At 41.0% G+C, this 24,319-nt stretch overlaps 1 protein-coding gene across 1 annotated transcript in view; it reads left to right on the plus strand.

Annotated features, from left to right (window-relative positions):
- Positions 1–19,793, plus strand: part of LOC137294602 (uncharacterized) — a 165,201-nt gene extending 145,408 nt beyond the window's left edge. The window contains exon 5 of the mRNA XM_067825656.1: positions 18,547–19,793. Within this exon, the coding sequence (XP_067681757.1) occupies positions 18,547–18,652 (106 nt within the window). The 3' untranslated portion in view covers positions 18,653–19,793. The remainder of the gene's footprint in view (positions 1–18,546) is intronic.
- Positions 19,794–24,319: the final 4,526 nt, after the last annotated feature.

The following is a 24,319-nucleotide window of genomic DNA, read 5'->3' on the forward strand; positions in this document are numbered from 1 at the left end:
AACATGGTTATACGTGGGGGTACCCTCCCACAGTGAGCCACCACCCAACAGTGAGGTAACCCCCAACAGTGGGGGTGTGGGGGTATCCCCCACTATTGACCCGCATATCATGTTATAATTTTAATATTTTATATCATATACATAATGTCTGAGGGGAAAACGTTCGTCAACGACGCATACCACGCCACAGTGGTAGCCAGTCTAGCCGTAGGGTACGCTCGGTTGACTAAAATGGTGCTTAAACAACCAACTATCAAGCTAGATTTCAACCTGCAGGATATGGGTATGCTCATAATGAACCTTGGTATGGCGATGGCCACAAAAGACATCCTAGTAAAACAAGGAATAATACCTGATAATATAATGAAATAAATATAGGGATGGCCACGATAGCTATGATGGTCGGTGGGGCGTTAGTGAATGCCCTGGCATTTTCCGGGAGTAATTTCCTCTTCTCGAAACTACGAGATGATCACGCGGCTGAAATACAGGAAGAAAGGAAGCGACACGATCTTGCTACTGAGAAATTACAAAGAGCACAGGACGAGTACGTTAAAAAACGCCTCCAGAGGATCGATTTTATTAACGAACAACTCAAGCGTGAAAACCATGCCATTAAAACATTCAACGATGTCGATGAAGCAATGAAAGAATACTATCTACTAACTGGTAAACAATTGGAACCGCTCAATAAACCCACACTCGCTCAGTACTACACACCATCCAAGGGACAAATGAATCGTGAACTGGGCTTCATAGTGTTGGGTATAGCAGCTACTGCGTTGGTTGCGAAGCAATTAAATTAAAATACCTATATAAGTAAACATGAGACCCGCTCCATACCGATGCGAATACATACTTATGGGGAAGACCGAGGCCTGTGGTAGGAAATGCAGGAATCAGGGGTTCTGTTGTTTCCATATGGGAAGTCCTAACTACACGTGTTCTGTGTGTGGTATCGGGGTTAAAGGACACTACTGTCTATGTAAAGCTCACGGAGCGAACGTAGTCAGACATCAACTCATCTACGAGAATAAAAAAGGCTACATAAAAGAACGTAGGCGACTGCTCAAGATAGACTCCAGTGTGTGAAAGGGTTACCTCCCCTTACTGTGAACCAATTAGACATTGGTTCTCTTAGGTGTAAACACGATGTCTACTGTAAGCGAGCTCAAGCGGGTCGCAAAACAGAGAGGTGTGATCGGGTATTCTAGAATGCGGAAGTCAGCATTGTTGAGATTACTAGGTTTAGAAGCCCCTCCTACAGTAAAACAATTAAAAGCTCAAGCAAAACAGCTTGGATACACGGGTTATTCAAACCTGGGGAGAGCCGGGTTAACCGCATTGTTATCACATGCCCCCGTAGCACGTCCCACTGTAAAACAACTGAAAGTCGAGGCACACGATTTGGGTTTAGGCGGGTATTCCCGTATGAGAAAACCACAGCTTTTAGAATTATTACGACAGAATAGAGCTATTGACCTACAGTTCGTGCGCACTGAGCGCGCTGTAGGCAACTATTTGAGAGGTTGGCGCATGCACGTTGATAGAAATATAGACATTATAGATATCAAGCCTCTGATAGCTGATAAGGTCAACCAGGAACTAAATAACTTAGGAAGTATCAAGTTTCAGATCACAGTGAAAATGTCGCTCGATAAGCAGGTTGGGAGTACCACTGAGTATGTTCAGCCTTACTTCCGAGGTCAACAAGAGGTCGTCACACATACAGAGACCATTGACGCATCAATCGATACCAGTTTTCAGCAGATACGAGAATACCTAGAACGCTACACACACTTGGGGTCCGGGTGGGTTGTAGATAAAATCGATAATGTCTATCTAGACATAGCTAACTATGTGCCGTTCAGAGGCGGGTCATACCTAGCCTTGCCCCCCTACTATAGGAACAAACATGCCATAGTAAACGTTAAGAATAGAGGAAACGATTGCCTGAGGTTAGCTATCAGGTCAGCCTTATTTCCAGCTGGCACTCATTCAGATAGGCTTTCTAGCTATCCCCAAGACGATGGGCTCAACTGGGATGGTATAGATGAACCCACCCCCATATCCCAGATCACTAAAGTAGAAAAACAGAATAATCTGGCTATACATGTCTTTGGGCACGAAGGTAACACAACAATAGTACACAGGGTCAGCCCGGTGAAGGATCGCCAAGTTATCAATATATTCATGATCCAACTAGGTGAAAAGTATCACTACACGTGGATAAAACATCTCAGCCGGTTGTTGCACGACCAGTCGAAACACGATGGGGAAAAACACTTTTGTGTACGATGCCTACATGGCTTCACCCGAGCTGATTTATTAGAATCCCACCGGGATGATTGCCAAGGTGTGGGGCAGACGGCCATACGAGTCGACATGCCTAAGGAAGGTGACAATATCCTAAAATTCAGTAACCACAAGAATCAAATGTCTGTGCCTTATATTATATACGCCGACTTCGAAGCCTTAGTGGCTGCCGCCGGCGAGGCTCCCAGTGGTGCCGCCGGCGAGGCTCCCTTCACCCACAAAACACAAGAGCATAAAGCCTGTTCGTTTGGATACATTGTCGTCCGTTGTGACGGGGAAACGAAAGCTCCGGTAGTGTATAGGGGGCCTGACGCGGCTGAAAGGTTTCTAAAGTGTTTGCAGGAGGAAGAAAAAATTATTAGGAATGCATTGTATAAAATCGCTCCCATGCGTCTGACCCGAGTCGACAGGCTAGCCCACACTAGTAGCACTAACTGTCATGTGTGTGAATCACCACTTAACGGTGATTCGGTGAGAGATCACTGTCACATAACTGGTAAGTATAGAGGCGCCGCTCACAACGCGTGCAACCTCAAGCTTAAAATCAACCCTAAGACAATAAACATCCCCGTTGTCTTTCACAACTTGAGAGGGTACGACTCACACTTGATCATGCAGGCCATCGCGAAAATCGATGGTAATATAACGTGCATCCCCAACAACATGGAGAGATACATCTCCTTCAGCTTAAACGGACTTAGGTTCATTGACTCGTTTCAGTTCCTCCTGTCGTCACTCGACAGTCTGGTCAAGGCCAACAATACCTTCCCTATCACCGATCGATACACAGACGCCGAGACTAGACCCCTGCTTATGAGGAAGGGTGTGTACCCCTATGAGTACATGGATAGTTGGGCTAAGTTCACCGAGACCAGACTACCCCCTATTGACTGCTTTTATAGCAAGCTGAATGAGGCGTCCGTCTCACGAGATGATTACTCGCACGCGACTAACGTATGGAATAAACTGGGTTGTAAGAACCTGGGTGATTATCACGACCTGTACTTGAGGACAGATATACTGCTGTTAGCCGACGTGTTTGAAACGTTTAGGCGGACATGTTTCAAGCAGTATAAACTCGACCCCGCATGGTATTACACCAGCCCAGGTCTGTCGTGGGACGCCCTGCTTAAAAAGACCGGAGTTAATTTGGAATTGCTCACAGATTACGACATGCACCTATTCATTGAGAAAGGTTTGCGAGGTGGGATTTCCATGGCATCCAAACGATACGCGAAAGCAAATAATCAATACGTGAAAGGTTACGATCCTAACAAACCAACCAATCACATTCTCTACCTCGACGCAAACAACCTGTACGGCTGGGCCATGAGTCAGTATCTACCTACAGGGGGATTCGAATGGGTACCCCACGTTGATGTTATGGGGGTTGCACCAGATTCGAACAAAGGTTATATCCTCGAGGTTGACTTAGAGTATCCCAAGGAATTACACACATCGCACAACAGCTACCCCCTGGCCCCCGAACGTATGAGGGTTAACCCAGACTGGATGTCTGAGTACCAACATAACTTGTCAGGTGGGCGTGTGACAGACGTTGAAAAACTCGTGCCTAACTTAATGAATAAGACCAAGTACATCGTTCACTATCGCAACCTACAGCTGTACCTATCGTTGGGTATGAGGCTGACCAAAATACACAGGGTGCTCATGTTCGACCAGAGTCCATGGATGGAGCCCTACATCAGAATGAACACAGACCTACGAAAAAAAGCCACCAGTGATTTTGAGAAAAATCTCTACAAGCTCATGAACAACTCGGTGTTTGGTAAGACTATGGAGAACCTGAGGAAACGCGTGACCGTGAAGCTGGTTCGGTCGAGTGAGGAAGACAAGCTCAGGAGATTGATAGCCAGTCCGGCATTCAACCGTAGTAAGATATTCACAGACAACCTGGTTGCCGTACACATGAAGAAAAGCCACATAAAATTCAACCGGCCTGTTTACGTGGGGATGAGCATCCTCGATTTATCCAAACACCTGATGTACGACTTTTACTACAACGAGCTCAAGAAACAGTACGGCGACAGGTGTGAAGTGCTGTACACTGACACGGATTCCCTGCTGATGGAGATTCGAACCGAGGACGTGTACGAGGACATGAAAAAACACCTCGATTTATACGACACCAGCGACTACCCTAAGACCCATGCCATACACAGTACAGTAAATAAAAAGGTCCTAGGTAAGATGAAGGACGAGTGTGCTGGCACGCCCATAGCCGAGTACATAGGTTTGAGACCTAAGATGTACTCCATACTGAAAGCCGACAATAGTGAGATCCGGAAGGCTAAGGGGGTTAAGAAGTATGTGGTGAAACAACACATCAAACACGCCAGATTCAAGGAAGCCCTGTTCAAGACCCGTACCTTTAGGCATAAAATGAACACACTTAGAAGTGATGGACATAAGATATACGGACTGACTATAAACAAGACGTCCCTGTCGCCTATGGACACGAAACGTTGGATAGCTATTGATGGGATAAACACATACGCGTATGGACATGAAAAAATTTGAGGCTATTTACTACAGCCCGCGTGGGTACTGGAAAGGAGCTAGCGCAGTAGATAAGCTAGCTAAAATAGCGCGAGTACCCCCGGAGGAAGCCAAAGCGTGGCTTGAAAAACAAGCCCTGTGGCAGATCTATTTGCCGGCACCACGCTACGTGCCTAGAAGGAGGTTCGGTATTAACATACCTAATAGCGTTCACCAGGCAGACCTACTGTTCCTACCCCACGACAAGAGGTACAAGTATGCCTTAACCGTAGTGGACGTAGCCAGTCGTTACAAGGAAGCCGAACCCTTGACCACGAAAGATTCGGCCCAGGTAGCCAGAGGATTCGAACGCATATACAAACGCAGCCCGCTGACGTGGCCAACAGAGCTGCAAGTTGACCCCGGACGGGAGTTCATGGGTGCCGTGTCACAACTGCTAGCCAAACACGATACAAAGGTCAGGCGTGGCACGGCCGGAGCCCATCGCAGCCAAGCCATAGTTGAGAGATTTAATAGGACTTTGGCTGAGCGCTTGTTCGGCCATCAGTATGCTAGGGAGATGGTCACCCCTGGAAAACGATCGACTGAATGGGTCACGAGGTTACCCAAGGTGGTGTCGGCAATCAACCATGAAGTCACCCGTCTCACCGGTAAGAAACCGGCAGACGCTATCAAACTAAAATCAATAGTTGCAGAGTCGGCCGCTCCATTGCGTGGGAAGGAGAAACAGATACCAGATAGGGCCCTAGTGAGGTATCTATACCAGCCGGGGGAACACGAGGGCGATAGCCGTAAGCGGGCCACCGATCCTATATGGTCAGTCAAAACTTACAACATAGATAAAGTGGATATGAAAGCCGACGAACCTAACTTATACTACTTGAGGGGTGGGCCGGGTAGGGGGTTTGTAAGAGAAGAATTATTGATCGTACCGTACGGCACAGTGTTACCTCCAACCAATACACGGTAATAGGCACGCCAACTTTTTTGTAGTAGGGGTAATAGTAGCAAGAGCTAATGGCCCAACCAAAGCCTTATTTACTAAATAAGGCTTTGTAGAGACATTTCTTGAAAGTGGTCCAGAACTGTCATTCCCTATACTACTAGCATTTTTTATGAAAAACTAAGTTGTCTCTAAACAAATAACATGTTTTCAGCCAATTCTGTTTGTGGGCCAAAAACCACCCTTATCATACCTTGTCCTTTCTCATCTGTGTAGTTTCTTTTTTTGGATAGTAAACTGAATCAAAAAGGAACTTCACATTCTTTCTTCAGGGCACTATAAAAGAACAAGAGATAGTAAGATGGTTAAATTGTCTTTATTTCATTGCTGAGATCTTTGTGATGTACTCAACACTGTGTCAGTTCATCCCAGATAGCACGTCGGTGGTGGGCCACCCATGGCCCACCGTATGCTGTACTGGTGGCCACCGGTGGGCCACCTATGGCGTGTCCAGCTGATCTTCGGTGGCACTGGTGGCACCGGTGGCAAACCAGTGGCCCACTAATGGCAAGCCGCTACATTAACGGAGAGTATGTGTGTTTTGTATCCGTATTAAGGACATGATAAAATTATTACATCAGACGCAAACCTTTAAATACAAATTCATTTTTTTTGACATCATTTACTGAATTTCGTGACATGCAGTTTTCACATCTATGATGAAAATAATTTTCATTTCTTTGCGAAATATGTGAAAGTCTTTTATTGGGGCTGAAAACTCAATGACTCACTCGCTGAAGGAAATTTCAGTATACATGTATCTGTTATTAAATGGATAGATTTCATTTGATTATCACATTCAATGAGTAATTACTTAAGTCTTTGCAGTGATACTGTTACTTCAGGACAGGTTCTTATGACATATATAAAAGTGGCCACCAATTTACATAATCATTTTGGTTATGGATTAAACATAAAATTTGCATTAATTTCTGTTCTTGACACAATGTATTTCTGATTGAGTAGTTCTGTAGGTCTGTCCGTCAGTTTCATATAAATTTCTGATTAATTAATATATTATATTAATTAAAATTATCAATATAATGATAATGAAAGAGGTGATTAGCAAAGTGTAATGATTAATTAATGATATTTGTATTAAATTTAGAGTTACTAATACATGAAGTATCTATAAAAGTAACTTCTTGCTGTATAAATTGTATAACATACTGCAGTTCTAGGTGTCCACAAGATATTCAATGTCATGATCTAAATTTATCATGAATTTATTTGCATACAACTTGAAATATAAATCACATATATTTCAGTGATTTCGTCAAGTTAAAGATACTGATATCAGTAGTTTTCCTCTCTTACTTTAATTATGTTTAAAACTCCAACTGGCCTTCAATGAAATATATTCGTGATTTATAACAATCATTCATGAATTTGGAAAATAATTAACCCATGGTAAATTGTGAGTATGTGTAATTAGCGCTCATCCCAGTCTCAAGCAGCAAGTTATATATGCACTGCGCACACAATTTCAGTTTATAAAACTTATGTATTGTTCCTCAATGGACAATCACAAAGGCAGTCATGTTAATTAGTTCACGGTACTGTGCATATGTTTGTTAAATTGTTGCCTTTCGATAAATAAACAACAGAAAATTAAATAGAATTTTGTGACTGAAGTGGAGATGATTCCTCACAAATGTGCAACATTTGACTTAATTGGATCTTTAAATTATTATTTAAATCAATAAAAAAATATTTATGCTACACCAAATTAACACGTAAGCTGTTAAAAATTACAAGTGTGCGACTATCACTGGCACGGATTGGTCGATCCAGTTCTTTCAAAACAGAGGTCATGAGACAGAACTGTTCACGATTCATCACCTTTAATATTTTCGGCAATCGAATTGTTTATCTCTTAAATGTCTTGTAAATGAATGTGTTAGGATCGCTAATTATATTCTTGCATATCCACAACTGGGTTTTACCGTAAACAACATGTTTCATTATGAAAATATATGTTGCATACCTTTATAGCAACATTGTTATAGCATACAAGCTGGCGAGTGGGCTGCCAGCTTCAAGCCAGTGTCGACTTGCCGACTGTAGCCACTGACGGACCGATGACATCGTGTTATCTGGGATTTGCTTTCACTGCCGTTCCAAAACATACAGAATGTCAAGTCACAAGAATAAAAATTCGAAATTTCTCAGTTCAGTATTGTGTATGGCCGCCCTGCAGATTCATCACTGCCAAACACCATCTCCTCATTGACTGCCTGATGCTTATGAACACGTGGTTGGGGATTCTGCGCCATTGCTCTTGCAAGGCAGCGCCAAGTTCCTGCAAATTCTGAGGTTGGTTCCTAAGACCACGAAGCCTTCGCCCATGTGCCCAAACATGTTCTATTGGATTAAGGTCAGGTGACCTCGATGGCCAGTCCATGATGTTGATTCCAGCATTTTGAAGGAAATGTTATGTCAACATTGTGGTATGCGGCCAAGTATTATCATACTGGAACTGTAGACCTGGGCCATGAGCTCCCATGAAAGGAATGAGTTCAGGGGTGAACACCTGGTCATGGTAAGCAGCAGGTAGGTTTCCACGGATGACCAGAAGTCATGAATGTTTGTTCCCACAGAAAGCGCCCCACACCATGCAACTTCCGCTCCCGAATCTGTTGACTTCCTTTACACAACATTGGGCATACCATTCACGACGTCTCCAGACTCTATGCTTGCTGAGGGTAAACTTGGATTCATCACTAAATATGCCTTGATTCCAGTTTCTCCCGGTCCATTGGAAACGACATTGTGCCCACCCCAGGCATTGATGTTGATGAAACGGTGTCAATAAGATATGGACGTCGAGAATGGAGATTGACAGCACGCAACTGATTTTGAATGGCCTGTGAGGACAGTCATCCTCTAAACATCTCAGCCCTGGTTCGTGTAGCCAGTAGAAATCTTTCACATAAGTGACGTCGAATGATTTGACAGTCAGTCTTCTGCTCGTGACGTCACATGTGCACGACCTGACCTTGGGCAAAATCAGAAGTGGTGCCAATTTGTTGTACAATGGCTGCATCCTATTGCTCTTGCGACATCAATAACTGATCTTCCCGCTTACAACATGCCAACGGCACGTTCACTTTGCACATTTGACAGTCATGGTATTTAAAGTACCATTAGAACTGTGTTTTAAGAGTGTTTTTTCATTTCTTGATTCCAATGCAAACACGTGCAAATGAAGAAAACTTTGATGCAAAGATTACATGATTGACTGCACATGCAAAACATGATTGGGCACTACTGTCATTTTGTGAAGTTTCTGTTATCCACAATAACACATTAACCTGCTCAACACCATAGGCCAGAAAACCAAATGAGCATATGTTATCAAGAGAATTATAATTATTTTTGCACAATGTTATTTTAAAAAACCCACATACTTTGTCAGCGAGTCCACATCAGTGTTGTCTAAGAGCAATGTAATGATATCAACAGCACTGAGGTGATCAACACATCTGCTCTCATGAGCTATCATATTGATATAAATATAAATTCTGACTCAACGTATTGGAGATTTTGAAGCTTTACTTTCAAGTGTCCTTTGACTGTCAGTGATCACAGGTCATAAAAAGAAGAGTGATACAAAGTTGTCATTGGTGGGATAGATAAATACAGAACATTAAATGGAGATATTACTGAGATTTCTTGCCTTCCCCTCTATACATGTCAACGGATGACAGTTTTGAAAAACTGATGAGGGAAAGGTCTTCGACTTCTTGAGTCCTGTGAAGAGTACATATACTCTTGTGGGTTACAAATACATAAAACATTTATTATCATCATTAAAAATGAAACCCTGTTACCTTAAATCAACCTTCTTGACAACAATGTACATTTCTTTCTGGCAAATGAAATTTCAACCAATTAAAAGTGTGCGTCTTCATGATATAATGTGAGGTATGCCTGTGTGGGGTGCTTTAGAAATCATGTACATTTCCAAGGGTAAGTTATCTTGTTTACAAGTTTGTCTAAACTTGAAATCATGACAGTTGTTGTGAAAATGGAAAGTTTTATGTTTTCACAATCTACTGTGATTTAATCTTGTCTAGCTTCTGAGTTACAGTTGTTTTAATAGACAATTCTGTCAGAATTGCTTGTCATAACGGTTATAAATCGTTACGTTACAAACTTCTGTGATGCAAATTTCTTTTGGGCCTGATTCAAATACATCTTTTTATATGAGTAGGAACGAATCAATCACAAAAACAGTACATAATATATAAACATATGTGACAATGACGCAACTAAACTTCAGAAAGTCCACACATTTCCTTAAATACAAAGAAACACATCCTGAAAGAAAGTTCTTGTAATATCTAGTCCTGGAAATGGAAAAAATGCAAGTCTGTTCATAACACTTCGGTAAGTATAATGTTCAATGTCACAAAACACAGTTTATCTCCTGAAAAGAAAAAACATGTCAATATACAGTCAATTGAATACTTCCCTTTAATGATTATGTCCTGGCTTCGATTCCATCGAATCGTCTATCTCTGAATTGTTCTTTGAATCCTCCATCCATGAAATCTTGAATTCTTCCATCAATAGTCCTTAATGTTTGAATATTCCACACAAATTTTGTTTCACTTAATTCCATGAATCCTGTTTCTTGAATTCTTCTGCTGCTTGAATCCTTCTTACGCTCCTCTATCCGCTCCTTGAATCCTCCTGTTGACCTCCTGTACGTTTCTTGAAGCATTCTTCGGTGTTGGTTTCTGACACATTCCATTCAAGTGGACACACCTTTGTCACTGGTCTTGTCATAACGCCTTGATTCGTCTGTATGTCGACAACTCGAATGTGCCCATCTCTGCCTGGATATGTCTTTATGATTCGTCCTGTGATCCAGCTCCCTCTTGGTGATTGCGGGGAAATAACCACAACAACATCGTCAACCTCAAGATCACGACTTGGTGTAAACCATTTCTTCCTTACTTGTAGAGATGGAAGCCATTCAGACATCCACCGTTTCCAAATGTGGTGTACAAGTTCTTGGACTCTTCGCCACCGTCTCCTTGGGCTGAATTCTGCATAATCAACTGACTGTGGAGCAAAGTTTCCACCAAACTGACCGTGAAGAAAATGATTTGGTGTAAGTGGAACGTCATCATTTGGATGTGTGCTTTGGGAAGTTAAAGGCCTTAAATTGATCAATGATTCAGCGCCAGTAAAGGCAGTGATAAGTTCTTCATCAGTAATGTCACTATTGCCTAGGATTGCATATATAGCTCTTTTTGAGGCCTTGATCATTGCTTCAAAAATGCCACCAAAATGCGGAGCATATGGTGGGTTGAATTTCCAAACAACTCCACGATTTGCCAATGAACTTTGGATATGATTTCTATCAAGTTGGTCTACAAGTAGTTTTAACTCTTTGACAGCTCCTGTAAAATTTGTTCCATTATCTGACACCACAACACTAGGCAAACCTCGGCGGTTTACCATCCTGTAAAAGGCATTTAGGAATGAGTCGCTGTCAAGACAATATGCCATTTCCAAGTGCACAGCTCTCGTTGCCAGGCATGTGAAAAGACAAAGATAGCGCTTAACTCTTTGTTTTCCTCTACCTTGTATTGTCATGAAAGGGCCTGCAAAATCAACACCAGTTTGATCAAACGCCCATAACGAGTACTTCAGTCTAACCTGTGGAAGTGGAGCCATAATCTGTGGAAGTGGAGCACAATAGGCTTTGCCTTGAGTCTGCGACACCATGGACATTCCTTTTCATATTCACGGATTTCTTCGCGAGCAGATATGATCCAGTAACGTGCAGATAGTAATGCAAGAATCTGGTTTGTACCAATGATGTGCTTTCCATCTTCATGGCTTTTTTTCACTATCAGTTTTGTTACCCAGTTTCTCCTTGGTAATAATATGGGGAACTTTGCATCAAATGGTAAAAACTTGGCATGTTGCAGTCTACCTCTACATCTGATCAACCCATCTTCATCAAGCATGGGATCCAGTCCAAGGAGTTTACTGCTTGTCGACAACTGGTTTCTATTTTCCATAGCTGAGACTTCCTTGTTAAATTCTTCCATTTGTGCACGGCTTATGTGATAGATCTCTGCATCATGAAGCTCCTCATAAGTAAGTTCTCCAGAGATCCTCAAACTTAGTTCAGACCTACTGTTGTTCACGAATCTACAAACCCATGCAGTAATCCTTAGGAGTTTTTGCCAATCTAAATGTCTCCTTGCATCAAGCCGCCAACACCAGTCAGATGTCACTATTGTATATGACTACCTTTTCATTTCTCTAGGCATTTTCACTTCACAATCATCTGATGCTGGTGTCATCACAGTTTGTGTTGGTTCTTCAGCTACATCTTCTTCCAGAAAGTCAGGCCCTGACATCCATGCTTTGCTTTTAAGATCAGCAATTGTTGCACCCCTAGACAGAACATCTGATGGATTTTGAAGGGAAGGAATATACTTCCATTGACTAGGAGTGGTGTATTCTTAGATGAAAGCTACACGATTGGCTACAAATGTTTTGAACTTGCGGCTGTGGTTTTTTATCCAACACATTTTGACTATCTGTCCAAAGTGTAACAGCAGCAATATTCATTTCAAGAGCTTTAAGAACAGGCAAGATCAACTTGACTCCTAATACTGCCGCCACCAACTCCATTCGAGGAATGCTGACTGATTTTAGAGGTGCTACCCAACTTTTTGATGCTGTTAATCGACTAGTCTTTGTCCCATTTTGATAGGTAGTCAGACTATATACAACTGCCCCATATGCTTTTTCTGATACATCAACGAACACATGCAATCTCCTGTTTTCAATGTCCAAACTGAACTGCAAGCACCTTGGAAATCTAACACTTTCTAATTCTTTCACTTGTCTGAGCCAAAGCAATGCTTTTTGCTTCAAATCAGTTTGAAGCTCTTCATCCCAGTCTAAACCCTTAAGCCAGATTTCCTGCATTAAGATTTTTGCTGTGATGATGAATGGTGCCACAAATCCCAATGGATCGAAAACCTTAGCCAATTCTCTTAGAAAACCTCTCTTTGTAAGTATCCAATTGTGTGCATTGGTATTATGAAAGCTGAACTCATCATCTTTAGCAACCCACGTCAGACCAAGTGTTTTAGCAGCAGGCAACTCGTTTCTACCAAGATCAACTTCAGTAGCACTGTTTTCTATTGGAACTCTCTGCAAGACTTCAGGAGAATTGCTTAGCCACTTTCTTGCACACATTCCTGCATTTCGCCATAACTCAGAAAGCTGTTCATACAGCTCAATGGCTTCCAACTCATTTCTAACAGAGTCTATGTTGTCATCCATGTACGTCGATTTTAACACAGTTTCAGCAGCTTTTGGTAAAGTGTCTTGATATCGTCGGGCATGTTCTTGTGTGATGTACTGAGCTAAAAACGGAGAAGCATTGACTCCAAATACTACTCGCGAGAACTGGTAAATATCTGGTCTCTCATTCTGATTGTTTGATCTCCAAAGAAATCGAAAGAATGACTTGTCTTTTGGCAACATTTCTATTTGAAGATACATTTCTGCTATGTCGCACACTATGGCTACTGGGTATCTTCTAAAGCGAAGCAATATCTGAAAGAGATCACCTTGTAGTTTGGGACCTTGGTGAATGGTGTCATTCACTGATACGCCTTCACATTTTGCGGATGCATCAAAGACAATTCGGACTTTCGTGGTTTCCCTATCTGGACGCACGACAGGAAAATGGGGTAAATACCATCCATGTGATGAATTGTTTTCATCAATAGACACCTTTTCAATGTAACCTTTCTCAACATACTGAGATATGATACCATCATAGGTTACAGCAACCTGTTCATTCTTTGATAACTTCTTCTCGGTGTTACAGAGGCATTTGTAAGCTATATCCCAGTTGTCTGGTAAAGGACTCACACTCTCCTTCCAAGTAATGCCAATTTGATATTGGCCATTTTCAAACTTGACTGTGTCTTTCACGAGATGCTAAGACAGATTCATCATCCTTGGTAAGGGTTGATGTGACAGACGGAACATCATCAACTTCCCAGAGTTTCTGTAACATTGAACTCAACTCAATTTCCCTATTGTCAGTGAAATATGTGCCTGCACTGTGACGAACATCTCTGAATCCTGGTATTCTACCAACACAGGTCCACCCTAAGGGAGTCAGTCGTGCTATTGGATCACCTTCTTTACCAACGATATCCTGATAGGACCTATGTAGTTCAAGATAGTCCATGCCAATAAGGAGATCTATGATATGAAGAGACTTAACCTTAGGAAAATCAATGTTTTCAATGTGTTTCCACCTACCTGCATACTTCCGCCAATCAACAACTTGCATCTGTCCAGTAACCCTAGTTGTTGTCAAGGCATATATTGTAGTATTAACTGATCCATCCAAACTCTCTAAGCCAACCTGAACTGACATGGTGTCCAACATTTCATGTTGCCCATTGAGGACATTAACAGAAACTTTTTGTGAAGGACCAGATAAGCCTAATTCTAAGGATGCATCCCTGTTGATACAAGTCTTTGTACTGGCATCATCTGATAGTGCATTAACAATAATTCTTTTGTTTCCATTCTTAAGAACTACTGGCACTGTCCTCAGTGACAACAACGTTGACCTGCTGGATTCAGATGAGGACATTGTAACTACAGGTGGAGACAGTGTGTCATGCTGTTTTTGATTTTCAGTTTCTGTGGCTTCACTTCGTTTAGTCGAGTGAAGAAATCTGTTGTGTGACGCAGTACAGTTATCTATTCCACATGTTTTTCTACGATTACAACTTTTAGCCTGGTGGTTAGTGCCAAGACATCTGAAGCAAAGGTTTAATTTTTTAGCAGTTTCCCATCTATCGGGAACACTCATCAACTTGAATTGTTTACACTTCCAAATGTGATGACTGTTTTTACAGAGAGCACACTGAACTCTCATGTCAGTCTGTCGATCACCAAAGAACGAACCTGATTTGCTCTGACCCCTAGCTATAGTCTTTCCCTTCTGGGATAGACCATGCAATGCTTCTGATGCCATAACACTAAATTCAGCCTCTTGCAACACCCATTCATGCAGTGTTTCCACCGACTCTTGGCGTTCTCGGTCAAATACCCATCTGTGATAATCAGTTAACATGGACTCTGTCGTTTTCTTTAGTAACTGATTGTATAATGCTCCACTGCCTAACCCTTCTAGCCTGTCAGTATCTCTAAGATTGATCACGACCATGTCCAGCATGTCTGCAAACCTCTCAATATCCCTAACATTGCCAGGACGAATGGGCCTAAAGTTGGACACTTCTTCCAACTGCAAGGTAACTTGGCGTCTTTTGCCACCATATTTCCTCTCCAATCTATCTAGTGCTACGTCATATGCAGCCGCACTATGACCCAAGTCTTGAATGACTTTCATTGCATCCCCAGTGATGTACTGACGTAACTGTAAGAGCTTATATTCAGATGTAGCTGGAGCCTTGTGTACACAAGCCATGAAAGCCGCTTTAAAACCTTCATACTGTTTGACATCACCTGAAAAAGTAGGAATGGAAACGCGTCTCAATTGCCTCCACATATCATTTCCCAAATTATAACTGCTCGTCGCTACATTTTCTTGGGAAGCTGTGTGCCTAACATGTTCTTGTGTAGGGGTTTCCGGCCTATACAACTGACCTAAATCAATTGCATTGACTTGTGACATCTGACCTGAGTTAGCATCAATTAACCTAGACTGTGGTTCCACTTGCTGTGTGTGAGAATTGACAACAGGAATATACTTTCCTTTTTCAACCCTAAACAATCTAGATATTCCAGTTCTACCACTGCTAAATGAGCTCGCATCTGACCTAGCTCTCAAACACTCTTGAGCTCGTTCTTGTACTCCATTCCCAATTACTTCCATTTGGGTAATCTCGTCTGTAACTTTTGTGATGTTATCTCTATCTCCTATTCTTTGAAATGTTACAGACGACACACATATTTCAATAGCCCGAAGCTGATACTCATTAACTATGTCAATTGCATTTCTGATCTCTCTCCAGTTCTGAACATTCTGTTCATCAAGAAGTCTCTCAAGTCTATTGGTCGCTTTAGTAAATGCAGATTTCGCTGTAGCCTTTTTGCGTTTAAGTTCTGCTATCTCGGTTACATAGTCACGGCCGTCATGGTTATTCTGTTTTGGTTCTGTTTGTGACATGTTTCAATGTGTATGATTAACTAACTAATAGTGATCTAATCACACAGTACAATTGTTCACTACCTAACTTCAATTAAACTTACCTTAAAGCGTCCACACAACAGCAACCACTAACGTGCGAACTGAACCCTATTCCCAGATATAACACAACACTAAACTAAACAACCACGCTCTGCTACCATTTTTGTTACGCAGTGTTCTATCAAAACTAAACTGCTCGCCAATCTAACAGATACAACGTGGAAGGGGTCGTCAAAAACACGACCGCTCCCGTCCGAAGTTCTACCAAACTGTATTGAAAACTGCTATCGGGGAAAAAACTCATGCAGGCTCAACTCCACGTGTTTCACGAAGTCAAGAGTGTTTTCGCGAATGTTCGTATTTCAGAAACAAAACGCAGGCGAATACTCTACGTTCACAAACACCGTTCCTTCTCCTGAACACTCAGTGTCTGGTTTATTCACACCTATATGTCTGTCTGTCTGCTAAAGACAACTTGCAATACACAGCTTCAATCACTGACCACGTGCAATTTGAACTTAACACCTATCAGACTATACGACATAAAGAAAATAAGTTGATTTATGACTCCTGCACCCGAGTCCCGTCTCTGCCACATTATGTAATTAGGCGGGTGTGATACACATGACATGTTTTTATGTCTGTGGGTTGCAAACAAACTACTTTCATTTTTTTCGGATGAGTGGATCTGACGGAAACTGGTGCAAACTCTTGTCAGTTTCAAGTCCTGCTTTGTACTTGGATAAATGACAGATTCCAGCCACACAGTAGTTTACCATCTCTACTGACATGATTTTTGATTGGATCGAGCGCAAATTCAGAGAACATGTATTTTCCTAACCCAACATCTCTATATACATTCTTCATGGATAACGACTTCTTTAATGTATATGATTTTGTTTGACAACAGTATATGAATCCATACTGAAACGACGCATCAAGTACACAAAAAGAAGTTGTTATCCACAAAGAATCTTACTTTCTTGTGAATGGCTATACTTCTGAAATGCCCATCAAACAGATCATCTTTCTGTACACACAATGAACCCTCAGTATATCAGCAAATGAAACAGCCAATCGGAAGCCGTTGTTACACTTGAGTGCATATCCACCCGCTATGACTGAGTTTGGTCTCCCAAGGGCTTCGTTTCGGGGGAAGTAAGCCCAAGTACAAAATACTGCACTTTTGAATCGCAATTGTACGCTTATAATTTTGTTTATTTGTTTTTTTAAAAGCAGCAATGAATATTATATGTCATGAATAAGTGATAAATGTGTTTTAATTATGTTTGATTTTTTGGTTGCATGTGACCTGTGATCCTTTGATGTTTGTTTTTGTGACTCAGCTGATAAAACCTCTTGCATCACTTACATGCACATATTACATAACATACAATACATTTGCCAGTACAGACCTTAATTTATAATGTTGAGTATTTACTCCAGACAGGAGAAATGCCAAATGGGAACCTATGTCGAGTAATTTTAGTGGTGTTACCACTATTTATACCCGTTATAAATTCATTAACTGACCATCAAGTGAATGATGACAAATAACACGTGTAGGTTTATACCATCAAACGCAAGTCACAGCAAGGAAGATGTAATCTCTGTGTTGCATGCAGCCTGCAAACACTTATGGGCCGAAACTGTCTTGAGGATACCAACGGAACTTCGTTGTTTCATAAGAAATGCACATAGGTATTTGCTGTGTCTTGGGTAAATGGGTATAATGAGTTTTTTTTTCATATCATAGATAATAAATCAGGGTCGTAGCTAGCAAAATATGATGTTTGCTATGACAGCTGGACTAACCCTCAAAACTATAAAGCTTAGCAATCTTTTGGACATATATGAAACAAATGGCGTGCTACGTGTATGTAGACATCATACTTTCACATGACATGATTAAATATTGAGGTAAAAAACACAGAAATAGGATCAAATTGGATCAGTCACTATACCACCCAGGCATCAGAAAAATACTACACTGCTGGGATATTTTACAATCAGAAGGAATACCATTGATTTTCTAAAATAATGGCATGTGATGGGCATCCTGCCTTCTCACTTTTTAGGGTGAAGAAATTCTGCTAATGTGGACAGGAGCCCAGTCCCTTTGTCATGGTCGAGGGAGCGGGTGCTGACCAATTTGCTGCTTGCTTTCGTAATTAGACCGTTGGCAAGAAACATTATTTGCTCCGTATCAGTGCCCCTTTAAACCACTTACAAAAAACTGTTTTTGACTTTGGTGTAGAAGGTAAATAAAGGTCAAGGTTGCTGGATGCACGTTTTCATGACCCATATTTAGGAATTTATGTTCATGATGTCTATCACTGGAGTGTCTTTTCCAAACTCACTGATTGACTGGTTGCCTTCATATCACTGGAATATTGCTCAGCAAGGTGTTAAATCACAAACAAATATGCAAACAACATTTCTGATTATGTACCATTAAATGCTTCTTTATCTTTTCTTGTTTTAGGGTGTCCCAAAGTGACCTGCATTACAACTCTAGCAGTACAGAACTGACCTATGGTCACATGATGGTAAAATCTTTTAAACTTATCTGTTGTGGTAAAATGCTCTAGTTATATATAGACTGAGATCATGTGATAAGTCACATGACTGTAAAAAGGGGAGATAACATGAGGGGGCAAAGGCATGCTGTTACGCAGTTGTTTTAGGCTGACAGGGTCAGTCAGTCAGTCAGAGGTCAGAGTTGCAATATGGTTTTTCTACCATCAACAACAGAAGAGAAACAGTGTACACAGATAACACAGAATGCTGTTTGCTGTTGGAACTGTAGAGGTTGTGAATTTATTTAGACACTATCCTATCTCATGTTATGTACATCTCTACTTTTATAATTGTGTGTGGAAACATGCTGTAGGCTAAGCTAAATCAAGCTTCTGGCCCCAGGATCATGCAAGTGTCTTATGTCTGAAAACTGCTTAGCACAAATTTGTCTCAAGTTTGGTTATATTTGCTTAGCGAAGACTTGGGCTAAGACTGGATCCTGAAACGGTCCACTACCAGGCACCTGCATGCACCTTTCCATCCATGTTAAATAATTAAATATCGACAAATACAATGTGTGTGATGTCACATAAGTATGGTAAAAGCAGAACTCTTCAGCAAAGGGAGACGCGAAAATTGCGCTGTTTGTAAACAGACAGCATGTACCGATGACAGTTGGTCTGCTTCGACAAGTATTGGTGCAACAAGTAAAAGAAAAGTCAACTGGACAAGGGGAGAGGAAGGAACCAACTTGAGGAAGTAACTAAGAGGGAGGGTCTCCTCTTTGGTCATTTGGATGGAAGCCAAAGGAGAAATTTGAATAAAACAGCCCTAGGAAGAAGTCACCTGCCCCATCAACTCGTAAGAATAACAAAACTACTTGGACTAAAAGTTTCTAAATACTCCTTACCACAATGTGTTTTCGACATACATGAAACCTGACAAAAATCTTAAAGTGTTTATTTATAAAAGGATTACAGCAAGTATCATTTAGGTTAGTATTTTGACATGACGTAATATAAATTGACTTCTGACTAGTGACTGTTAATAATCAAACATGGCTTATCAAGCAACTGTACGTAACATATTGTCATATGAACTAACTGCATATCTGTGAAATAATAGGCTGAAAGATATTTGTTTGTTGCAGAAGGGGGTTGATCTGGATTCAGAACTCTGGGTGAAATAAAGAAGAAATATCAAAATAACAAACAGAAAGGTAAAATATATATTCCAATACTTCTTTTAAAGTATAAAACATTATGTAATTTGCATATGATCAAAATCAATATATACACATGAGCATTAATTAAGCACCACCAAAAACAATTGTTGATTGCAACAAGAAGGGATTAGAACATTTCATGCTAAAGTTCTGTCATCGTACAAGCGACTGAGGTGTATAAAAAGGTGAAATGAAGTATTCTCACTGCTTTCTTATCGATGCATCAATATGTGAACAGTGTTGAAATTGGATTTTTTCTTTATATCATGAATCAGTAATTATATATTACAATTAACTGGTTAAGTTTCACATGACACAATCTCATATTAGAATATATAGTTCATTCTGTTAAATTGCAAATAATTCCTTTATAGTGTTGAACATTCTCTTCTATGTACAAAACCTGTGTACTTATTCCAGCATGTTATGATTTAATAATGTACTACAACAAAGTATATTTTTTAGCCAAGGCAAAGAAAGGTTTATGCATGAGACCACCAACAGGTGGTGGACCAAGAGCGAATTCTCCATCTGTACCCGAGCAACTAGTGCTGGATAGTTTGGTGGGGAGACCAAGTTTGTGTGGTGTGGTAGGTGTGATTGACACTGAAGGTAAATAATTTATACAAGTTACTTAAAATATACAGATAAAGTAGTATAGACTTTCTCCAAAACCATCACTGTCTATACTACTACAGATGTGCATGCAAAATTTGGTTCAAATTGGCTGAATAGTTTTGGAGATGGACCTCCCCTACCATAACACTTCCACCACCAAATCTGTCCCCCTGTCTGATGCAGTTAGGACCAAAATGTTCATGACGTTATCTGGAGACACGGTTTCTACCATCACATTGCCTGAGGAGATAATGGGATCCATCGCTAAACCATATGTGCCTCCAGTTTGCCAGGTTCCATGGCAGCACCATGTTACATCATGTCACTCATCGATGTCGATGTAGTCGTGTCAAGGAGGGGGGAACTTTTGGACGTTTGGCATGTATATTTCTACTTCTTGGAGACGGTTCCTGATTGTCTAATCAGACACTCTTCAGGCTCCAAACTGTTCTTGTGCGGTGTCCCAGGTGGTACGATCATGATCATGTAGGTGGGTTACCCAGATGTACCGATCTTGGGCAGGTGTAGTGACTCTAGTTCTTCCTTATCTTGGACAGTCATTTGTCAAATTTGTTTGACATAATCAATCCCACAATAGAGATATTGTGCTGGGATGAATGTTGAAGATCCACTCACTCTCTGATTCACCAGCTTGCACTCATCCAATTGCCTGGTTTCGATCGGCAGTGTTGAGACGTCCTGCTATCATGTACTATACTTGAAAAGATCATGGATGAAATTGTGAGATTCATTTGGGTCTTTTATAGACACATTCTGTACTCATGCTTTGCACATGAGAAACAATCATTGTACCTGATATTCATGCTACATGACATCCACACACAGCATGACAACCCTGATTGATAAAACTGTTAAAAATTATTTTTGGTTGTGTTTGGTCAAGCTTGATCTTCTAAAACATTCCAGAAACAATGTTCATTCCTAAATGTTCGAGTTGACATGTGTACAAAATTGTAGTTTCATGTTTGAATTTCATTTTTCGTTTTTTTTTTTTTTTGAAGAGTGTATATCCACAGTCACTGATTCTTGAGCATTCCAGTGAAGTATGGAACCTTCATGATCGGAGTCAAAACAGTCAAAACACACCAAAGTGAGGCAACTCTAAAGTGCTACCTTAACGGAGTGCCGCTGAAACACTATCATTGTGATACGAAATGTGACCCATAATAACTATCACTCAAAGCTCTAAACATTGTGACTCAATGATAACTCTCACTTAATCAACAATGATACAAATTACAGAAAACACAGTCTTGCAATAAGGCTCTGCAATACGTTTTGTACAGCAGTCTATATTGATTTCCTCTTCAATTTGACATTTTATTTTGCATAACAGCAACACCCGTTTATGGTTGTTTCCACCATATTTGCAACATCGTGCACGACCGGGTACAGTCCCATTTTTGTGTGTGTGTATGTACTCTCTAAGAAACTGATATTCAATTGATCCTCCATCAATCATTGGTGAATATACTTCAAGCTGAGAAAACCAAAATGTTCAGATAGTGTAATGTCCTCGAATGTAAGGGGGTAATCAACATCTTTCCATCGAGGTTTGAAGTAAGAGCTGTTCCAGGTTAAAAATAAATATGAAAGCGTCAATTTTCATGGCTTTTACGCAAGCGTATGTGTAACATCCTGAGAAGTTGCACCTTTTATGTGGGGGCATCTCTGAGAAAAAATTAGATGGCAAAGGTTGACCCTCATATGGCGCATCTCCATGAGTCTGGGGCTTTGGTAGGTTCAAATGAGATTCAATGATGACTTTTGGCACACATACACATTGTTTGGCAACAGCAATATGTACAGGGTGTTTATTGTACCAGGTTCACTGAATCCTCTCGTGTCACCAAGACTGGTCATGTTTGCAATGACACTCATGGTTTTTTATCTGTATGTTTGTAAACAATCTTCAATTGGTCTTCAGATAATTTCACATATGTGCACTTCAAGCCTATGAAATGTAGGTTGTCGGGTATGAAAATTTGGGCAATCAATATTGTGTCTTCCATGTTGATATTGACTACCTGCAGGCTGGTGTAGGTGTTCACATTCACCTGCATGTAAATGGAGCAAACGTGGTATTGTTTTTGTTTGGCCCACTGGAGCTTGATCACTTTCATGATTTCAACTTCATGCAATGCCGATGGTTAGCCTTGGTAGACCTGGATGAACAGCAGCGAATTTGCGGGCACATTTTCTAGGATGTCGGCTAAATTGTTGAATTCCGAGACTGCCTGCAAACTCACATTTTGCATGCTAGGTTTTCTCGATAGCATGTGGAATATTCTATTCCTCGACACTGTGCTGAGGATCATACTGCGTCTTTGCTTAGATACGTAAGCCAAGAGCAGTGTTCCATCGTTCATGACTTTCTTAAGGTAGTGATCTTTGTTTTCTGGAAAAATGTGGGGAGAACTGAGTGTGATGTCGATGATCGATTTGAGAGGCCAACAGCACCCATTTGTTGTTGTCGGTAAAGATGAGAGTGTACGGCGTGTTTCGGGTGATGGCTGTGTGCTCGACATTGTTTTGGTCAAACAGTTTACAGCGGAAGGCTTGGTATATCGTCCATTCATCTCCATCATTGTGGATGAGGTCGTATCGTGTGTTGTTGACCTCTCCATCAGTGTCAGTGAATTTGCTTAGGTTGTTGTTGCTGCTGCTGTAGCCTTTAGTGGCAGGCACTTTGACACATTTGTGTATGTGGTTCAGATGAAAAGCACAGTTTGCCTCTGATTCCAGGATCGTCGAAGCCTTGAGTGTCCGTGAGGTTGTAAGGATAGGACATTTTCTTAGTTGCATGGCCTTTCCTGGACCTTGAGGTTGAGTTTTTTTATGTGCAGCATGATGCTCAGGTATCCTACATTCATGGGGATTGTGTTGAATGTCTAAAACAGAAATGTTTAATTCTGTGGTGGCGCCTTGTATTGATTTCTTCTACTGCAGCCACGAAAATGATTTGGTTCTGCAGATGTTGTACTTTTCCATTTTCCTCGGCACAACTCTCAGAAGGGTCGAAGGGCACTGATTGAGATGAACGCACAGTTCGGTAAAGAATGGGGTTGGGTAATTTTGTTCCAGTCAGGACATCTTTCGATCATTGTGCTATGTTTGACGTAAACCCAAGCTTTTTGCAAGCGGTTGAGCAAGACTTAAAGAGTGCTTTAGTTGGATGTTGTCTTACACAACTGTGCCGTTTTAGTCATTTATTTTGAGTTTGGGTCCCTTGGATGTGAAGATTTCGTCATTCAGCAGCCACACCCTGTAGTAGCTGTCCATTATTTGGCTGCATTCGTTGTCAAGGAACAGCTAAATGTGTGTGCTGATGTTGATCCATTGCGGTAGTAGGTGATACCGCAGTGTGTGACTTCAAGCTGACCCTATGTGTTATTGATTGTGTGCAGCAGTTGCAGCAGTAGTATAAATGCACCCGCTTTGTGGCCAGGTAATGGCTTTTCATGCTGCACAAGATTTTGTGCAAGGTTGGACTGACTGCGTATCGTTAACAGGGTTAAAAAAAAGACTGTGTTAGGGAATGAAAGGGTGTTGATGGGTTGCTTTCCCCAAGTATTAGAAATAGTAAAAAGGAAAATAGAAACATAGTTGGAGAAAGTTGCCCCTTGACAATTTGACAGTATCTAAATAGACAACAGTTTCATATTCAATTTAAAGTTCATAATTTATTAGTTTATTTCTCATTTCGTTACAAAGGGGATTTCACGTTTTGTTGGTTACAAGGGGATTTCACAATCAGTTCATTAAAAGGTAAGTCAAGATTTATCTTAATAAGTTACAGTGTAATTTCCACTGCACAACATTCAGTATGTATGCACCAAGAGTGTTTCACTGTCGATCTCATGCTGATGAAGAT

The sequence above is a fragment of the Haliotis asinina genome, chromosome 8 (assembly GCF_037392515.1).
Source record: "Haliotis asinina isolate JCU_RB_2024 chromosome 8, JCU_Hal_asi_v2, whole genome shotgun sequence".
Lineage (NCBI taxonomy): Eukaryota > Metazoa > Mollusca > Gastropoda > Lepetellida > Haliotidae > Haliotis > Haliotis asinina.